Source organism: Anomaloglossus baeobatrachus, chromosome 1, assembly GCF_048569485.1.
Source record: "Anomaloglossus baeobatrachus isolate aAnoBae1 chromosome 1, aAnoBae1.hap1, whole genome shotgun sequence".
In the NCBI taxonomy this organism is placed as follows: domain Eukaryota; kingdom Metazoa; phylum Chordata; class Amphibia; order Anura; family Aromobatidae; genus Anomaloglossus; species Anomaloglossus baeobatrachus.
The window spans coordinates 337,088,072-337,104,475 of NC_134353.1; the positions used below are offsets into that span (position 1 = coordinate 337,088,072).

Genomic DNA, 16,404 nt, shown 5'->3' on the forward strand with positions numbered 1-16,404 from the left:
CACTGTTAGCTCTCTCCGCGGCAACACAACCAGCCTGTTACAGGCTCTGGCACCAACTGCTCCCATTCTCGGCCCGGCCAGCCTTTTTATATTTAGTAACTGCAACACAACTGTCTCTTCTAAACCCTTTCCTCAAAGAAATACCTATTCAACTATTTAGTTCCTGCTTACTTTTATTACCTTTGACCAGCAGATGGTTACGTTTACTTGTAGATACTGTGAAATGCTAACTGAATGCGTCTTCTGTTCACCACCCTACATCACCATCCCTGATCAATTCATAAGTTCTGGTTCTAGTTCCCAATTTTGAGCAAAGAGATACCAAAGGATTTTTTACCGCACTCGTTCTAGCTCCAAAATCCATTTACTTATTCAAGACAATGAACAACTTCAAAACTCTTGATTCACTTTCTAGTTATTTCTAGGATTACTGGTGATAGTGTAGATCTGCTGGGTTGCAACGGTTTTGGTGTAAACTTAAATTCAGGAGCAGAGCACAGGGAATCTTTCAGTAGCCACTCTTTAACTCCTAAGCAGGCATTTTATAGTGTGGAATTCCGAAGTTGCTACCTAAGAGAAGTATTCTTCTGATGAGAAACTTAGCAGACAACACTAAACAGTATCAGAATGTGTAGTTAGAAAGACAGGGTATTATGGTCAGGACTAGGAGACCACTGACATTCACGTAGATATCTCATTCAAGGGAAAGAAGCAGCTGTTATCCAGAGATAGTGGCAATCCAAGAACTAAGATCCACTACAACAAAAGTCCAGGAGTAAAAAACCTGGAAAACTAGAAAAAAAGAGCACAAGAGTGGTTGGTAACTAACAGGCGGCAACCCCCTGACTATTTAAACAACTAAAAATAGCAGTGAAGCGTGCCTATTCTACCTAAATACCTCGTCACCTCCTAAGAAACTAGCTAGCCTCAAAGATGAAGAAAGGAATCCCAACTTGCCTCAGAGCAGCCCCAAAGGGATAATGAAAGCCCCCAACATATATTGACGATGATATAAGAAGTAAACAATACACAGTTGGTTAGGAATAGACTTGAGCAAAGAGAGGATCTGCTAACTAAGACACCAAAGGATAGAATCACTGGGTGCAGCAAGCAAAACCCTAATATACAGTTAGGTCCAGAAATATTTGGACAGTGACACAATTTTCGCGAGTTGGGCTCTGCATGCCACCACATTGGATTTGAAATGAAACCTCTACAACAGAATTCAAGTGCAGATTGTAACGTTTAATTTGAAGGTTTGAACAAAAATAACTGATAGAAATTGTAGGAATTGTACCCATTTCTTTACAAACACTCCACATTTTAGGAGGTCAAAAGTAATTGGACAAATAAACCAAACCCAAACAAAATATTTTTATTTTCAATATTTTGTTGCGAATCCTTTGGAGGCAATCACTGCCTTAAGTCTGGAACCCATGGACATCACCAAACGCTGGGTTTCCTCCTTCTTAATGCTTTGCCAGGCCTTTACAGCCGCAGCCTTCAGGTCTTGCTTGTTTGTGGGTCTTTCCGTCTTAAGTCTGGATTTGAGCAAGTGCTCAATTGGGTTAAGATCTGGTGATTGGCTTGGCCATTGCAGAATGTTCCACTTTTTTGCACTCATGAACTCCTGGGTAGCTTTGGCTGTATGCTTGGGGTCATTGTCCATCTGTACTATGAAGCGCCGTCCGATCAACTTTGCGGCATTTGGCTGAATCTGGGCTGAAAGTATATCCCTGTACACTTCAGAATTCATCCGGCTACTCTTGTCTGCTGTTATGTCATCAATAAACACAAGTGACCCAGTGCCATTGAAAGCCATGCATGCCCATGCCATCACGTTGCCTCCACCATGTTTTACAGAGGATGTGGTGTGCCTTGGATCATGTGCCGTTCCCTTTCTTCTCCAAACTTTTTTCTTCCCATCATTCTGGTACAGGTTGATCTTTGTCTCATCTGTCCATAGAATACTTTTCCAGAACTGAGCTGGCTTCATGAGGTGTTTTTCAGCAAATTTAACTCTGGCCTGTCTATTTTTTGAATTGATGAATGGTTTGCATCTAGATGTGAACCCTTTGTATTTACTTTCATGGAGTCTTCTCTTTACTGTTGACTTAGAGACAGATACACCTACTTCACTGAGAGTGTTCTGGACTTCAGTTGATCTTGTGAATGGGTTCTTCTTCACCAAAGAAAGTATGCGGCGATCATCCACCACTGTTGTCATCCGTGGACGCCCAGGCCTTTTTGAGTTCCCAAGCTCACCAGTCAATTCCTTTTTTCTCAGAATGTACCCGACTGTTGATTTTGCTACTCCAAGCATGTCTGCTATCTCTTTGATGGATTTTTTCTTTTTTTTCAGCCTCAGGATGTTCTGCTTCACCTTAATTGAGAGTTCCTTAAACCGCATGTTGTCTGGTCACAGCAACAGCTTCCAAATGCAAAACCACACACCTGTAATCAACCCCAGACCTTTTAACTACTTCATTGATTACAGGTTAACGAGCGAGACGCCTTCAGAGTTAATTGCAGCCCTTAGAGTCCCTTGTCCAATTACTTTTGGTCCCTTGAAAAAGAGGAGGCTATGCATTACAGAGCTATGATTCCAAAACCCTTTCTCCGATTTGGATGTGAAAACTCTCATATTGCAGCTGGGAGTGTGCACTTTCAGCCCATATTATATATATAATTGTATTTCTGAACATGTTTTTGTAAACAGCTAAAATAACAAAACTTGTGTCACTGTCCAAATATTTCTGGCCCTGACTGTATGCCAACTCCTGATGATGATTTTTGTCCACAGTCTAGTTTTCTGAACTCCTGATGATTGAAATTCCCTTAGGACCACACGATCCTCCACCCACTATATCACGGAACTCTTGTGCTGGACACCAGACAGGATTAGCATCCAAGTGAGGATGTCTCAAAAATCGGTTAAGTAGCAACTGCCATAGGCAGAAAAATATTAAATGTCCAACAAGACTAATAGTGAGCAGACCATTTATGTGGTCTAATAAACTGTATACTAAGTACAACAAAAGTAAATATGCAAAAATTATGTAGAAAGGTCTTCACTGGATTCTCAGCAATGTCCCTTTGTTAAAGTTCATCAGTGGGAACACAATGGAGCACAAATGCATATATGACCAAAAAATGCAGGGCCATGTTCAGACAGAGAAAAAAAAAATCCACTATGCATTTTTTCACTGTGAATGAACAGTCTTAATATCAGTTCAAAACTAATTGAAACAGAATCAAAATAAACATTACACATATGAGAAAAATGCATGAAAACTGTTCAGACACAGGCTAGAAAACAAAGTACTTCTCCAAGGCTCCAAAGGTGAGATCAGGACGACTAAGAAAAAAAGAGGCAAAAATTGAATCCACAGAAGCAGACAAACTGTAGCAGGCACACTGGAGATCTCCAAGAGAAAAAGACAAACTGGAGCGCACTGGAGAAGTGTCCTGCGGGTCACAGGCACACGGATGACATAACAGGAGAACCTGGTGTTCAAGACATGTTCACTGGAAAAAAGCTGACACAGGAAACAATATCAGTGGCATCAGCTTGAGGCAGAATCCCTTCCTTTATACACCAGGGGCTGGACATGATTGGCCCACTGGGATTAAAGTCAAGCCCCGCACCGGTCTCACTGACAAGCACAGAACTTGACTCACTTCCAGCACTGGCCACTAGAGGGAGCCCAGAAACATCCTCAGGAAGAATCTGAATCCCTTCCCAACCAGGAACAGCCAAACCATTAGAAACACCATCCATAACACAGGGGTCTCATCTGGATATACTAAGCCAAAGCAGTAGACAGGCAGAAAGACAGGCTGACTGTGGGTGAACAAGGTTAGAAAACATTCCTGGTCAAAATCAGTATATTTTAACAGAAGCACACTTCAGCAGAGTACTGCTACTACCTAATGCAGGGGTCTCAAACACGCGGCCCGCGGGCCGCATGCGGCCCCTCAGGGTAGTTCGTGCGGCCCCCAGGCCCGTGCCCCTGTTCACTATCGCAGCAGCTGCAGGGGTCGCAGCCACTGTCTGCACTTCATGTCAGATGAATGTGTTGCAGGCGCTGCGCTCTCGCGCCGGCAATACAATCATCTCACATAAATCACTGACAGTGACACTGCACCTGCCGCGATAGTGAACAGGGGCACGGGCCTGGGGGCCGCACGAAGCAGAGATGAGGCAGCAGAGGGAGCTTGGGACAGGTGATTAGAATGGTTTGTGTGTTTGTGTGTGTGTGTGTGTGTGTGTTTTGGACGTTAACCCCTTAGCGACCTATGACGTACTGGGTACGTTATGGATCCCTGTTACTTAAGGACCCATGTACGTCATGGCGAAATCGCAGCCCCAGTGGCTGCGATCGTTGCAAATACCTTAGATTCAGGGAGGAGGGGACCTCAGGAGGGGTGGTGTCTCCTCCCCGGACCTACGGAGGCTGTGATTGGCTGACGAACACCGCTCAGTCAATCACAGCCACTAATGTTTCAGCCATTGAAAATCGCTGAAACATTGAAATCCAGCCAAGATCAGGGAAGCTGTAGCCCTGATCATTGGCTGGAGCTGGGTGACCTCAGTGTCACCCGCCCCCAGCTCTGATTGGAGAGACCGGCCTTGTGACTAAAGGATGGGCACATTACTATAGAATGGGGACAGTACTATAGGATGGGGACATTGCTACAAGGGGACAAGGATGGGGAACATTACTATAAGATGGGGGACAAGGATGGACACATTACTATAGATTGGCTATAAGATGGGGGACAAGGATGGACACATTACTATAGATTGAGGACATTACTATAGGATGGGGACAAGGATGAACACATTACTATAACATGGGGACAAGGATGAACACATTACTACAAAATGGGGACAAGGATGGGGAACATTACTTTAGGATGGGGACAAGGATGAGCATATTACTGTGGGATGGGGACTAGGATGGGGTACAATACTACAAGGGGACAAGGATGAGCACATTACTGTGGGATGGGGCACAATACTACCAGGGGACAAGGATGTGCACGTTACAACAATATGGGGAACATTACTAAAAGATGTTGGTCAAAAATTTCTATATAGTGCTAATTGTAAGACTATTAGTTACAAGAAAGGGATAAAATGTAAAAAAAAAAAAAAGTTTATATTTAAACAAAGAATGTGCACGTTTGCTATAATAAACAAGTGAAAATGTTCAAAATCAGTGATCCCAAGGTGTGTAAAAACAAATAAAATATATATATTATATATGGTACCAATAAAAATGTCACTTTGCCCTGCAAAGAATGCGGCCCCCCAAATGATTTTTTTCCTCTGTGCGGGCCCATACACCCAGCCGAGTTTGAGACCCCTGACCTAATGTGACTTGTTGCTCTGGCACTAGAAGATTGATGTAAGGGTCCATAAGAAGACTAGCCAATGTGCATTGGATGAAGGCAAGGCAAATACATTGGTGTTCACTAATCCTATTAAAAATAGAGTGTCAACACAGACACATATGAGATAGGAATCATTAGCAAGAGGGCCACTGCAGCAAGCAGGACTCCAGACACAAAAGCTCTAAATAAAACCACTCCAAGGGATATTGGGATCCAAAGCTTTGGGACATTTTTGCTCTTGAGATTGACATACTACAGATGTCAAGGCTTTTTAAACTGACTTAGAAAAGAAATAAATTTGAGGGTGTTAGAGCAAAAAGTGTGTGTTCTTAAAGTAACAGTATAATTACAATAAAATATAATATTTATTAAATTAATGGACTTAGGCCCTGTGCGCACTGGAAAATGGAATTTTCTCAAGAAAATTCCGCAGGTATTCAAAGATTACCGCACCCGCGGTAAAAAACGTGGCAAATCGTACCCGAAAACTGCTTGCGGTTTGCCGCGGTTTCACTGCGGCATTGTTCACGGTATTGCCGCGGTTTTGCCGCGTGCGGGTTGGTATGTGCTTTATTGCATTCAATGCAATAAAGCACATTGAAGAAAAAAAAAAAGTCATTTAATTCTGAGATAGAGAAATAGACAGAAGAATAGATAGAAGAATAGATAGATAGACAGAGGGATAGATAGAAGGATAGATAGTTTCCCTGTGAGCACACTGCATTTCCCATGGTCGGCAGTGAGTTCACATTACCGGCCGTGGGAAATGACCGGTAATTACCTCTGCTGTCTCGCTGCGAGGCTGCATTCAGCAGTGTCTGTGTCAGTCGCGGCTGGATGTAAGCAGCGCAGGACCTGTGGATTACGTCGGAGCTTTGTTTCGGGAGGGGTTAATAAAAGGGTGAACGAGGCTTGTTTGTGTTTTATTTAAAATAAAGGATTTTTCGGTGTGTGTTTTTTCACTTTACTTACGGGTTGATCATGTCAGCTGTCTCATAGATGCTGCCATGATCAAGCCTGGAGTTAATGGCAGTGATCCGCCACCATTAACCCCTTGTATTACCTTGACTGCCACTGCTACACGGCAGCAAGAAGAGCCGGGGACACGCCGGTACTGCCGCATAATGCATGCGACAGTCCCGGGGCAGCTGCGGCTGATATTCTCGGCTGCGGGAGGGGGAGTGAGGCGGGGGACATTAACCCTGCCCCTCTCCCTCCCCAGCCTGAGAATACCGGGCCGCCGCTGTGTGCTTACCTCGGCTGGACGGTAAATATACAGCGGAGCCCACGTGCTTTGTTTTCTATATGTCCGTTTGCTTTCTATGTGTGTTCTATGTGCCTGTGTCTGTGTTCTGTGTCTGTGATGTCTGTGTGTGTCTGTGATCTGTGTGTGTTTACTCTCTCCTCCGCTTCCTCTTCCTGTAATGACATCACTTCCCTGCAAAACCGCAGGCAAGCGATGTACATTACCGGAGGTAAACCGCGAAATACCGCAGGGAATAACGCAGGAAAACGCAGTGAACCGCACAGAATTTGCTGCCTGCGTTATTCCCTGCGGGATTTCACGATTACATTGGAGTCAATGGAGTGAAATCCCGCAGCGACGTGCGGAAAAGAATTGACATGCAATTGTTTTTGCTGCGGGAATCCCGCAGCAAAACATGCAGCTGTCAAAATCCGCCTAGTGCGCACAGGATTTTTTTTTCCCATAGGTTTTGCTGGTGATTCACTGCAGAGATGTTATGAACATTTTCTGCAGCGAAACATGCAGCAAAACTGCAAAAAATCCGCGGCAAAATCCGGTGAGTGCGCACAGGGCCTTAAACTGCCATATCAAATGTCCATGGATCTGCCCTCAGTGAGCTGGTTCAGAAGATAGTGTTGTCTAACCCATGGATTGTTTGAATCATCAAAGCTGGCTACAGGATATCTTGTCTCTTCTCCCAGGTTTCCCTTGTGCAATCCAAGTTTTGTACTAAAGGCTTTATCTAAAGCGCTATTTGAGCCAACTTCTAGCATATGCAGCAAACCTTTGAAACTGAAATAAGTTTTCATAGCTGCCATATATCTTTGGAGTCCTTTTCATTCAACCACAAAATGATATTTGAACCCAGCCCTGTGTTCTTGCCACAAAAAAAATCACACTTTCATAGGTCACAAAAAATGAACAGAAGGTATTTTAATCATTTAGATTTTAAAAGGTGTATTGATCTACTTTGTGTAAAAGATAGGAAATTAATAACCTTTTCATCCAATTTGGTGGAAAAACGGAAACAGGATGGCTAGTAAGGAGCGCATTATGTAGGTGGATTAGGCATGCTATTACTTTGTTAAGGTGTTCTTTCCGCTTAAGCCTAAAGGCTTACTCCATGAGAGCTATTGCTATATCCTGGCTGGAAAAAAAGATAAGCGGTTATGATAAGCGAGCACCACCATGGTCAGGTGCTCAGTACTCGTAACAAGCAGTTGGATGCTTGTATGGAAGTCAATAGGGAACTTGAGCATTTTTCTGAAAGTTTTCCCCAAAAAATGCTTGAGTTTCCATTGACTTCCATTATACTCAGGTGCTTGAGTCACGCCCATCCAAGCGTCCAACTGCTCTTAACAAGCACAATGAATCTGAGCATGATAGTGCTGGCCCATCACAAATAAGCAGTCTTGTAGAGAGGCAAGTTGGTCTTTCCCTTGTACTGTTTTTATATTAGATTTGGTGACTTCAGATCTTTCCTTTAAGATTAGGATGCTATCTAATGACAGCATCCTTTTATCTCATTGGACACTATGCTGCCATAAAGAAAACTGCTATCTATATGAAGGTAGAGGCTCTTATTAAAATGACCATAATGTTGGTGTATGTAGCAGTGTCTACAGTATAAGATTATTCACTATAAAATACATTTACGTACAATAGGCTGTTGCTGAAGTACAGTTCTCTCCAAGTCACCTTGTTCCCAGAATTCAGCCGCAACTAAAAGAGCTACCTGGTAAATAAGACACAATTTAAGAAAGATGAATAATGCTATAATCCAGAAGTGAAGATGGTAGAATATAATTTATTGCACTAACATTACTGTGCTGTATATGACACCTGTATGAATATGTCAAGTTCTGTTCATTGCCCGGGAGTTAACACTTAACAGTGACTGCTGGTGAACTCCTGGATATCTCCATCAGTCTCATAGACTTTAAATAGAGCTGCAGCAGTGGAAACTTTGAAAACTGCAAAAACACTTACTGTCACTCTTATTCAACCTTGTCTAGACTACTGCAAAGCTTTACTGATCGGTCTCCCTCTAACCAACCTTTCTCCTCTCCAATCCGTTCTGTGGCAGCCAGGGTCAAATTTCTGTCCAGCCGCTTCACTGATGCACTATTCGTTGCACTTGATACCTTTCCTCAACAGAGTACATTATAAACTTATCTCTCTCACCCACAAAGCTGTCTGCAGTTCTACACTTCTATGCATCTCCTCCCTCATCTCTACCTATCACGCTACCAATGCTCTCCATTCTGCAACTGATCTAAGATAAACATCATCCATAATCCGAACGTCGCACCTCTATCTCCAAGACTTCTCTCAGGCTACACAAGTTTTCTGGAATGCAGTACCCCAAACAAACTGATTAATACCTAACCCTCCCATTATTAAGCGTGCATTAAAAACACATTTCATTAGATATGTCAATCACTTCACTAATCTACCTTTTCCCTGTTATCTCTGTCTATTTTTTTCTTGAGAATCTGGTCCCTCCCATTTATCTGTGTCCATATCCTCCATGCACTCAATAGCACCTGGTAACTGTACTTAGATATTGGCTGATGATCAGATAATGCAGTTTTATTTGAAAACTTCTACTTATTAATTTGATAACTGGGCCAAACATAACAAGCACTTTACCTATTGTGTTCCACCTACCCCCTCACATATTTACTTATAGATCGTAAGCTTATTATCAAATATCATGTGGTGTATGAGTTGTGGTAGGGTATGGTGCCTCTTAGTCCCAGAGTGACACTGTTAGTCTGAGTGAAAGCAGTTGGCAGGTGCATATCTAAAGTAAGTGAAGAGGTTGTAGTTGCATCTAGGCCTGGAGCTGAGAGCAATATTATTATAGATCTGTGGAATTTCGGGGACCTGTTTAAGTGTATGGGGCTTAGTGGAAAATCTTGAAGTTATGCCACTGACTTTCAACCATTTTGGGTATACTGAGCAACCACTGATCTAATCTTATGTGGTTCTTCACAGTCATATCAATAGTGATCAGGAGGTTATCCACTTCTAAACTTAATAATACCCCTTTCAGCTTGTGTACTAGATAGAGAGAGAGATAGAGAGAGATAGATAGAGATAGAGAGAGAGATAGCGAGAGATAGATATAGATAGATAGATAGATAAAATAGATTTGGGGTTTCTCACTGGAAAGTTCTTCTGAGGTATTCGTTTGATACATAGCTATGAACACAGCACAAAATATACACAATATATAATGATAGAATGGTAGCTATATGACCTTGCTCTGGACCTCCCATGGCTTTGTAATAGCAGATAAATCGCACGCTGTCATCATCATAGCCCTATAAGAGAAATATAATAGCAGTTGTGAAAAGGTGAAAGCTAATTTTAAGGAGTGGGAAATTACATGATTTTACTTTTGGTCTTTTCTGCCATTATCATAGTGCTCATCTAGAGTAGAGCTTTGAGCTGAACAATTCAACCATTTGAGAAAAGCACTATCTGCTACTCTGTAAATCCTAGCAATGAGCCTTTCATCAGGCCTCGCACACACGTTGAGTATTTGTTGATTTTTTTACCTCAGTATAAGCCAGAACCAGGAGTAGGTAATAAATACAGCAGTGGTGCCCGTAATTCCATTACACTTTTCCTCTGACTGTTCCACTCCTGATTTTGGTTACAAATGAAGATGAGCGAGTTTCGAAATATTCGTATTTGCGATACTCATAACTGAGTACTGTGTAATTCTCGCTTATTCATGCCGAATATCAAGTACAATGCAAGGCAATGGGCCCAACAAAAAGAGATTTGTATCCACTCACCTGTAGCTGAAGGAGACCACTGCCCCAGGACTTGTGCAGGGAAAGAAAACACTGGCAGTCTTGTACATAAAAAATCCAAAATTTTAAAAATGTTAAAAAATATTGAATTTTTTTTTAAGGCATATTTAAAAAAAGTCCAAGCAAGGTTCAGAGCGTGACCAAGAGAACGCGTTTCGAACAAGGTAGTTCAGTTCTTAGTCTGTCTCAGAAAGAGACAGAATTTTTTAACATACTTTCTTGGACTTTGCTGCTGGAATTTTGGATTTTCTATGTGCAAATCAATGGGGTATGCAGATAATTGTCTGCTGATTGGGAAATGCGAGTAATTTTCTGCTGGAGTCCAGCAGAAAATTACTCGAATTTCCAACTAACTTGCATTGTGCTCGCTATTCGGAGTACTAGTTATGTACATTAATTTCTAGTTACAAATATTGAGGTAAAAAACTCACCAAATACTATATGTGTGCACGTGTTCCACACAGCTATCGATTCGGCACATAACGGACATCTTTATCCATTAATTGAAAAAATGTTTTACTGGTTAATTTCTTAGACCATTATTTATACTATAATTTAACCTACATTCTGAATATCATTAAAGAAAATCAAAATGGCATGATTATTGGATAATAGAAAACACTAATTTCCAATAGTGATACCCTAAAATGAAAATTACAGCTTCTCCCACAAAAAACAAGCTTATATACAACTCCATTGATGAAAAAAAATAAAGTTAAGTCTCAGAATATGGCAATACAAATAATTTTTTAAAGTATTTTTTAAGTAGTAAAAAAAACCTGTTTGTTATAGGAGTAAAAGCAATGACCCAGAGAATAATGTTAACACAATTTAAAAAGAACTATAGCAGAATTGCTGTTTATTTTTTTATTTCATCCCACAAAGATTTATTTCCCACTTTACAATACATTATTTGGTGAATCAATGGTACCCTTACAACTTGTTTCACAAAAAGACATTGTTCATGGAAGAAAGGGTTTGAAAAAAAAAAGTGTCTACCACTTTAAAAGGTTTAACCGTAACTAAAATTTTGCCAAAGTTTTTTTAGTTCATTAATTCTCTTTAAATTATTAGGGGTCTGAGACCCCCACTGATCACTCAAAAGATCGTCGAGAAGTGCACAGCTCAGGAGGCAAGAAAGCACAGCTCCTGCCTTAGCACTTAAAAAGAGTTTAATGGAGTCCCAGTCCTTAGACCTCATTGACCACACAAAATATAGCTGAGAAGTGCACAGCCCAAGGGACAGGACTGCACAGATCAGATTATGGATTCAATAGAAAGTCAGAGTCACAAACTTTCTATTGAATCTGTGTAATCTGCTCTATGCACACTTCTCAAATTGCTGCTATTGGTTGTGCTTCAGGACTGTGACCCCCACCGACTTCTTGTAGAGTCTGAACTCCATTCTGTGTGGATGATTGATGGTGGTTCAGGACTGGTACCCCCACTGACTCCTTGTAGAATCTGAACTCCACTCTGTGTGGACAATTGATGGTGCTTCGGGAATGGGACCCCACTAATTTCTTGTAGAATCTGAACTCCACTCTGTGTGGACAATTGATGGTGCTTCAGGAATTGGACCCCCACTAATTTATTGTAGAATCTGAACTCCACTCTGTGTGGACAATTGATGGTGCTTCAGGAATGAAACCCCCACTAATTTCTTTTAGAATGTGAACTCCACTCTGTGTGGACGATTGATGGTGCTTCAGGACTGGGACTCCCACTGACTTCTTGTAGAATCTGAACTCCACTCTGTGTAGATATTTTTCACTGATCAGTTATTGTCTCAACCACTAAAAGGCCAAAAAATTTGAAACATTTTTCCTAAACTTTAGTCACTACTTAAGGATGTCAGAGTAGAAGAAGGAAAAAGAGTAAGGAGATTTTTTTAGTCTTCCCACTCTTTCCCTCTATTTTTTCTAAATATATTACATTTATCTAGGTGCTGAACTTTTTCAAGCTATTTTTCACAATATAAGGAAAACATAAAAGGTGGGTAGGGGCTGCAAAGTATATATAAATTTGTGACTTCAAAAGACAATTACCAGTTTTGTGGTAATTATAAGCTCAAATATACCTGAAAACAGCTGAAGGATAACACATCTGAGCCAAAATGCGTTGTATAATTAACTATATTTTAATGTAATAATAAAATATTTTTTCACTTATTTGTATATTGGTCTAGTCATATGACTAAAAATCATCCAATATGTTCCATCATTGGTAGCAGGAGCGCTGCAAGACTGGTAATTGCCTTTTGGAACTTTTTCACTAAGTGGACCTGCTGGAGGGCACCTCTATAGTATCCAGTGCGATTGCTGCATGCTGCCCCATAACCCTATTGGAAAGTGGATCAACTCCTCTTGGATTATTCCAGGCATTCTAACCTCTGAATCAGGTGAGAGTTCCACTATTTCAACACCTTTATATAAAAAAAACTCACTACACTCAGATTGGCACTGCGTTGTCTCTTTCTATCTTTCCCTGTCCCCAGGGTATTTTTTTAGATAAATTGTGACTTGTAAGTTTGCTTATTATATTCAAGACTGTGAAGCATGAGAGCATACATACATAATTATTTCTTTTCTTGTTGTTTCAAGTGCTAAGTATTCATTCCACTTCTGCTGATCGTCATAAGTCTGACATTGGTCAACAATTTTCTGGAACATTGTTCTCTTCCTGAGAAGGGAAAGAAATCTCCAAAATAAATACTCTTACCTCTAACACCACTCAATAGTATTAGTTAATAAGGTCACCGGATATCTACAATTAATATTTTGTTTGTTTCATCGGATATATAGATTATAAATATATGTATGAGTCCATGGATGTGGAGGTGAACTGGTCTACATCTGAATTTGTCTCCAGTGCGATACCTGTACTGTTTTTGAGGTGGGGTGGATATGGTTAGATCTACTAGTTAGGGTATGTGCACATTGAGGACCTAATTCATCAAGACCTTCATTTTTCACACCAGTCTTGATGAGAAGGCGAGGTGAAGTATGAGAAACCTGACACCTGATTCATTAAGAGGCATATGTGAAATGGCATGCTCCTCCCCACAAATGTTTGCTGTTTAAGAAGCACCGCCGATCATCAAGCGTTAAGATCGCCAATATTCGTTACACAGCATCCCCTTCCAGCTCCACATTGTTGGTGATGGCAAAAATGGTGTAAAAATGCAAAAAGTATCTACATTTTTGTGTAGCTTCACATTATGGTAAAGTTCTGTGACTTTCAAAGCTTTTTACACTAGAATTCTGATATTAAAATTTTGAAGAACTGTGACTTGAGTCTTTCTGGAGTGGACACTGAGCAGAAACTCAGTTTTTGAAGATGATATAGAGACATTACACTCAGTTTCTGAACTAAAAACTCAGCAAATAGACTAGGGCCCTGATTCGTCAAAGTGTTTATGCTAAAAACTGGAATAAAGCATTTGAAATGACTTTTGACATTTTCATGCCTGTTTCAGGCAGTACTGAGAAAATGAGCCAGGGCACCGGCGGGATGATGCGCCTCTACACCTGCTTGTCAGGTTCTTCAAAACTGGTGCCATTTCTCACCCCAGAAATGTTCCTCTATTCCCCAATTGGAGTAAAATTGGCTAGGTACACGGGGGCGCACGCTACTGATAAGATGAGTCAAATTCATCAAATAATGTGCTCCTCGTAATGAATTTAATGCATATGTTTGCTGCATGCGCCTTCTTAAAAGTGGTGAAAAAAACACCAGTCTTAATGAATCGAGGCTTCATTGTGTACATAGCTTAGCTTTATTTTAAATATATATTAGTCAACTTTTTTACATATTTTTTATCTTGCAATACAGCAAACTACATTCCAGGTTAAATCTAGAGTAAACGAGTAGATAATATCAGGAAATAATGAAATTATAGTGGAGCAAGGATCCACTGATAATGCAGATCCAACTGGAATTAGATACCACTGCCATTTAGGCTTCCAGTTACATAACTCCATTTTCCAGTATATAAGATGACAAATTATTCATTTTCCTGCATATTTTATTTAAGCATGGCCATGATTCATTAGGACTGATGTTTTGTTAACCAGTCTTAAAAAAGGGCGTGGTGCAATAATACGATGAGCCAAATTTATTTAGTGGCACACACCACTTAATGAATTTAGCACATCTTATCAGTATAACATTTCTGGCATAATGAAAGCTGCCACTTTCGAAAAATTTGATGTGTGAGCTTTGATGTATCCAGGCCCATATGTTTAATTAGTATTTGTAAGGTAGCTTACTAAAAGTCTCAGTTTAGTAATCATAAAATAATATACCTTGAACCAGTTTCTTGGCCTAGGTGGGCATTTATACCACAAAATGTACATCAAAAACAAATATCACACTATCGATCATGATAATGGAATTAATCAGTACTTCAATTACTTTTTCGATACACTCACTTGAAATAAAGAGCCAAATCGGTAGCTATAATTGCAATATCCATCAAGTGAATGACATGTTCATGCTGTCTTCTGTTAAGATTCTGGTAAATGTTCATGGACTGCCAGAAAAAAACAAAGCAGATTATTTTAGAGAATAATTGATAAGTATTTGTTATGTATCACGCTGTGACTAGATCAACCATTGCCTGAAGTTATGTAATTTTGATGGACAGCCAAACAAATAGGTATTTTACCTACACCTCGTTCCCCGGTGATTTTATAGATCTTCAATAAAGAACATTTGGACATAAATGGTGAGTGTGGTTTCTTCTTTTCTTTTTTTCTGATGTTATATGGAACGTTTTCTGTTGCAGCGCACCACTTAAGAGTCTTATACTGAATACTTCAGTATCAATGTTGCCTAAGTGGAGTTTTCAGTAAGCAGGTGGTGCTCAGTACATTTTTGCTTAGATGAACTTTTCATAAAGTCCTGTTCTGGACCAGGACTTGACCTGAACTTCATTTGAAGTCACTAATTGGGCAGTTCGGCTCTACGCCCACATGCAGCCTGCCATAAACAGTTCCGGGGGACATTGGGCAGGGTTTTTTCATTTTTATTTTTTTTGTGTGTGTTCACATGACATCCAATCATGGTTTTGTTACCCCCAGTGTGAGTCATTCAAACACTGCAATCGACTTGCACTGGACTGATCATCAAGCATAACCGAGCACAGCGCTACTCGCTTGAGTGGTTTGCACATATAAATCACCCGAACTTTGAATCTGAACTCTGTTTTTTGGAAAAGTCTGTGTTCAGTACGAACTCTGAACACCCAACATCGGGTTCTCTTATCTCCATTCTTGCCTTTTTATCAATTTTTTGAAGGATATCCAGTTCTAGGTAATGTTACTGTTGCGACAAATTTAAGCCACTTTTTTCTTAAAGAAACTTTTCTCCTTTTATCACTAAATTAGTGAGGAAATGTCTTAATTTTTTTAATTATGTATTATAATGCATTATTATTTCAGACAATTTTATATAGACAGAGGACCTTTCACCAAATTTTTCATGTTGAACTGGACACATGATGTAATAATGGCTACTATGGGGAATAAAACATTTTTGTTTGTTTTTAATTTCACCTTTCTCTTGCAGCGATATTAGCTATCAATGTATTTGGCACATAATGAGTTAAAATACAAAAATTAAATTTCTATTGCTGAGAGTAATATAAAAGTGTGTCATAGAACCAAAATACCCTTTAAAATCTAAATTTTATTAAGATACTATTAAAAATGGTGAGCGGGGGCGCCATTTCGTAATTTAGGGTGCCGAACTTGGCTGCCAGGTAGGGCACAGGAGGGAGTGACTCATTTAGGGTCAGCCTATCTCTCTCCATTTACTATGCACCTATAGGAAATCTTTGATTTTGCGCACCTAAAAAATTCACATGGTTGGGATTATTAATAGTATCTTAATACAATTTAGATTTTAAAGAGTATTTTGGTTTTATGA

The 16,404-nt window shown here is 40.2% G+C and overlaps 1 protein-coding gene across 1 annotated transcript in view; it reads right to left on the minus strand.

The window, feature by feature from the left end:
- The window catches only part of LOC142292369 (rod cGMP-specific 3',5'-cyclic phosphodiesterase subunit beta-like), a 113,096-nt gene that overhangs the window by 15,029 nt on the left and 81,663 nt on the right, over window positions 1-16,404 (minus strand). The window contains exons 16-19 of the mRNA XM_075337696.1: window positions 14,907-15,007; window positions 13,048-13,155; window positions 9,912-9,975; window positions 8,307-8,381 (exon numbers count right to left, since the gene is read on the minus strand). Of these exons, the coding sequence (XP_075193811.1) occupies window positions 8,307-8,381; window positions 9,912-9,975; window positions 13,048-13,155; window positions 14,907-15,007 (348 nt within the window). The remainder of the gene's footprint in view (window positions 1-8,306; window positions 8,382-9,911; window positions 9,976-13,047; window positions 13,156-14,906; window positions 15,008-16,404) is intronic.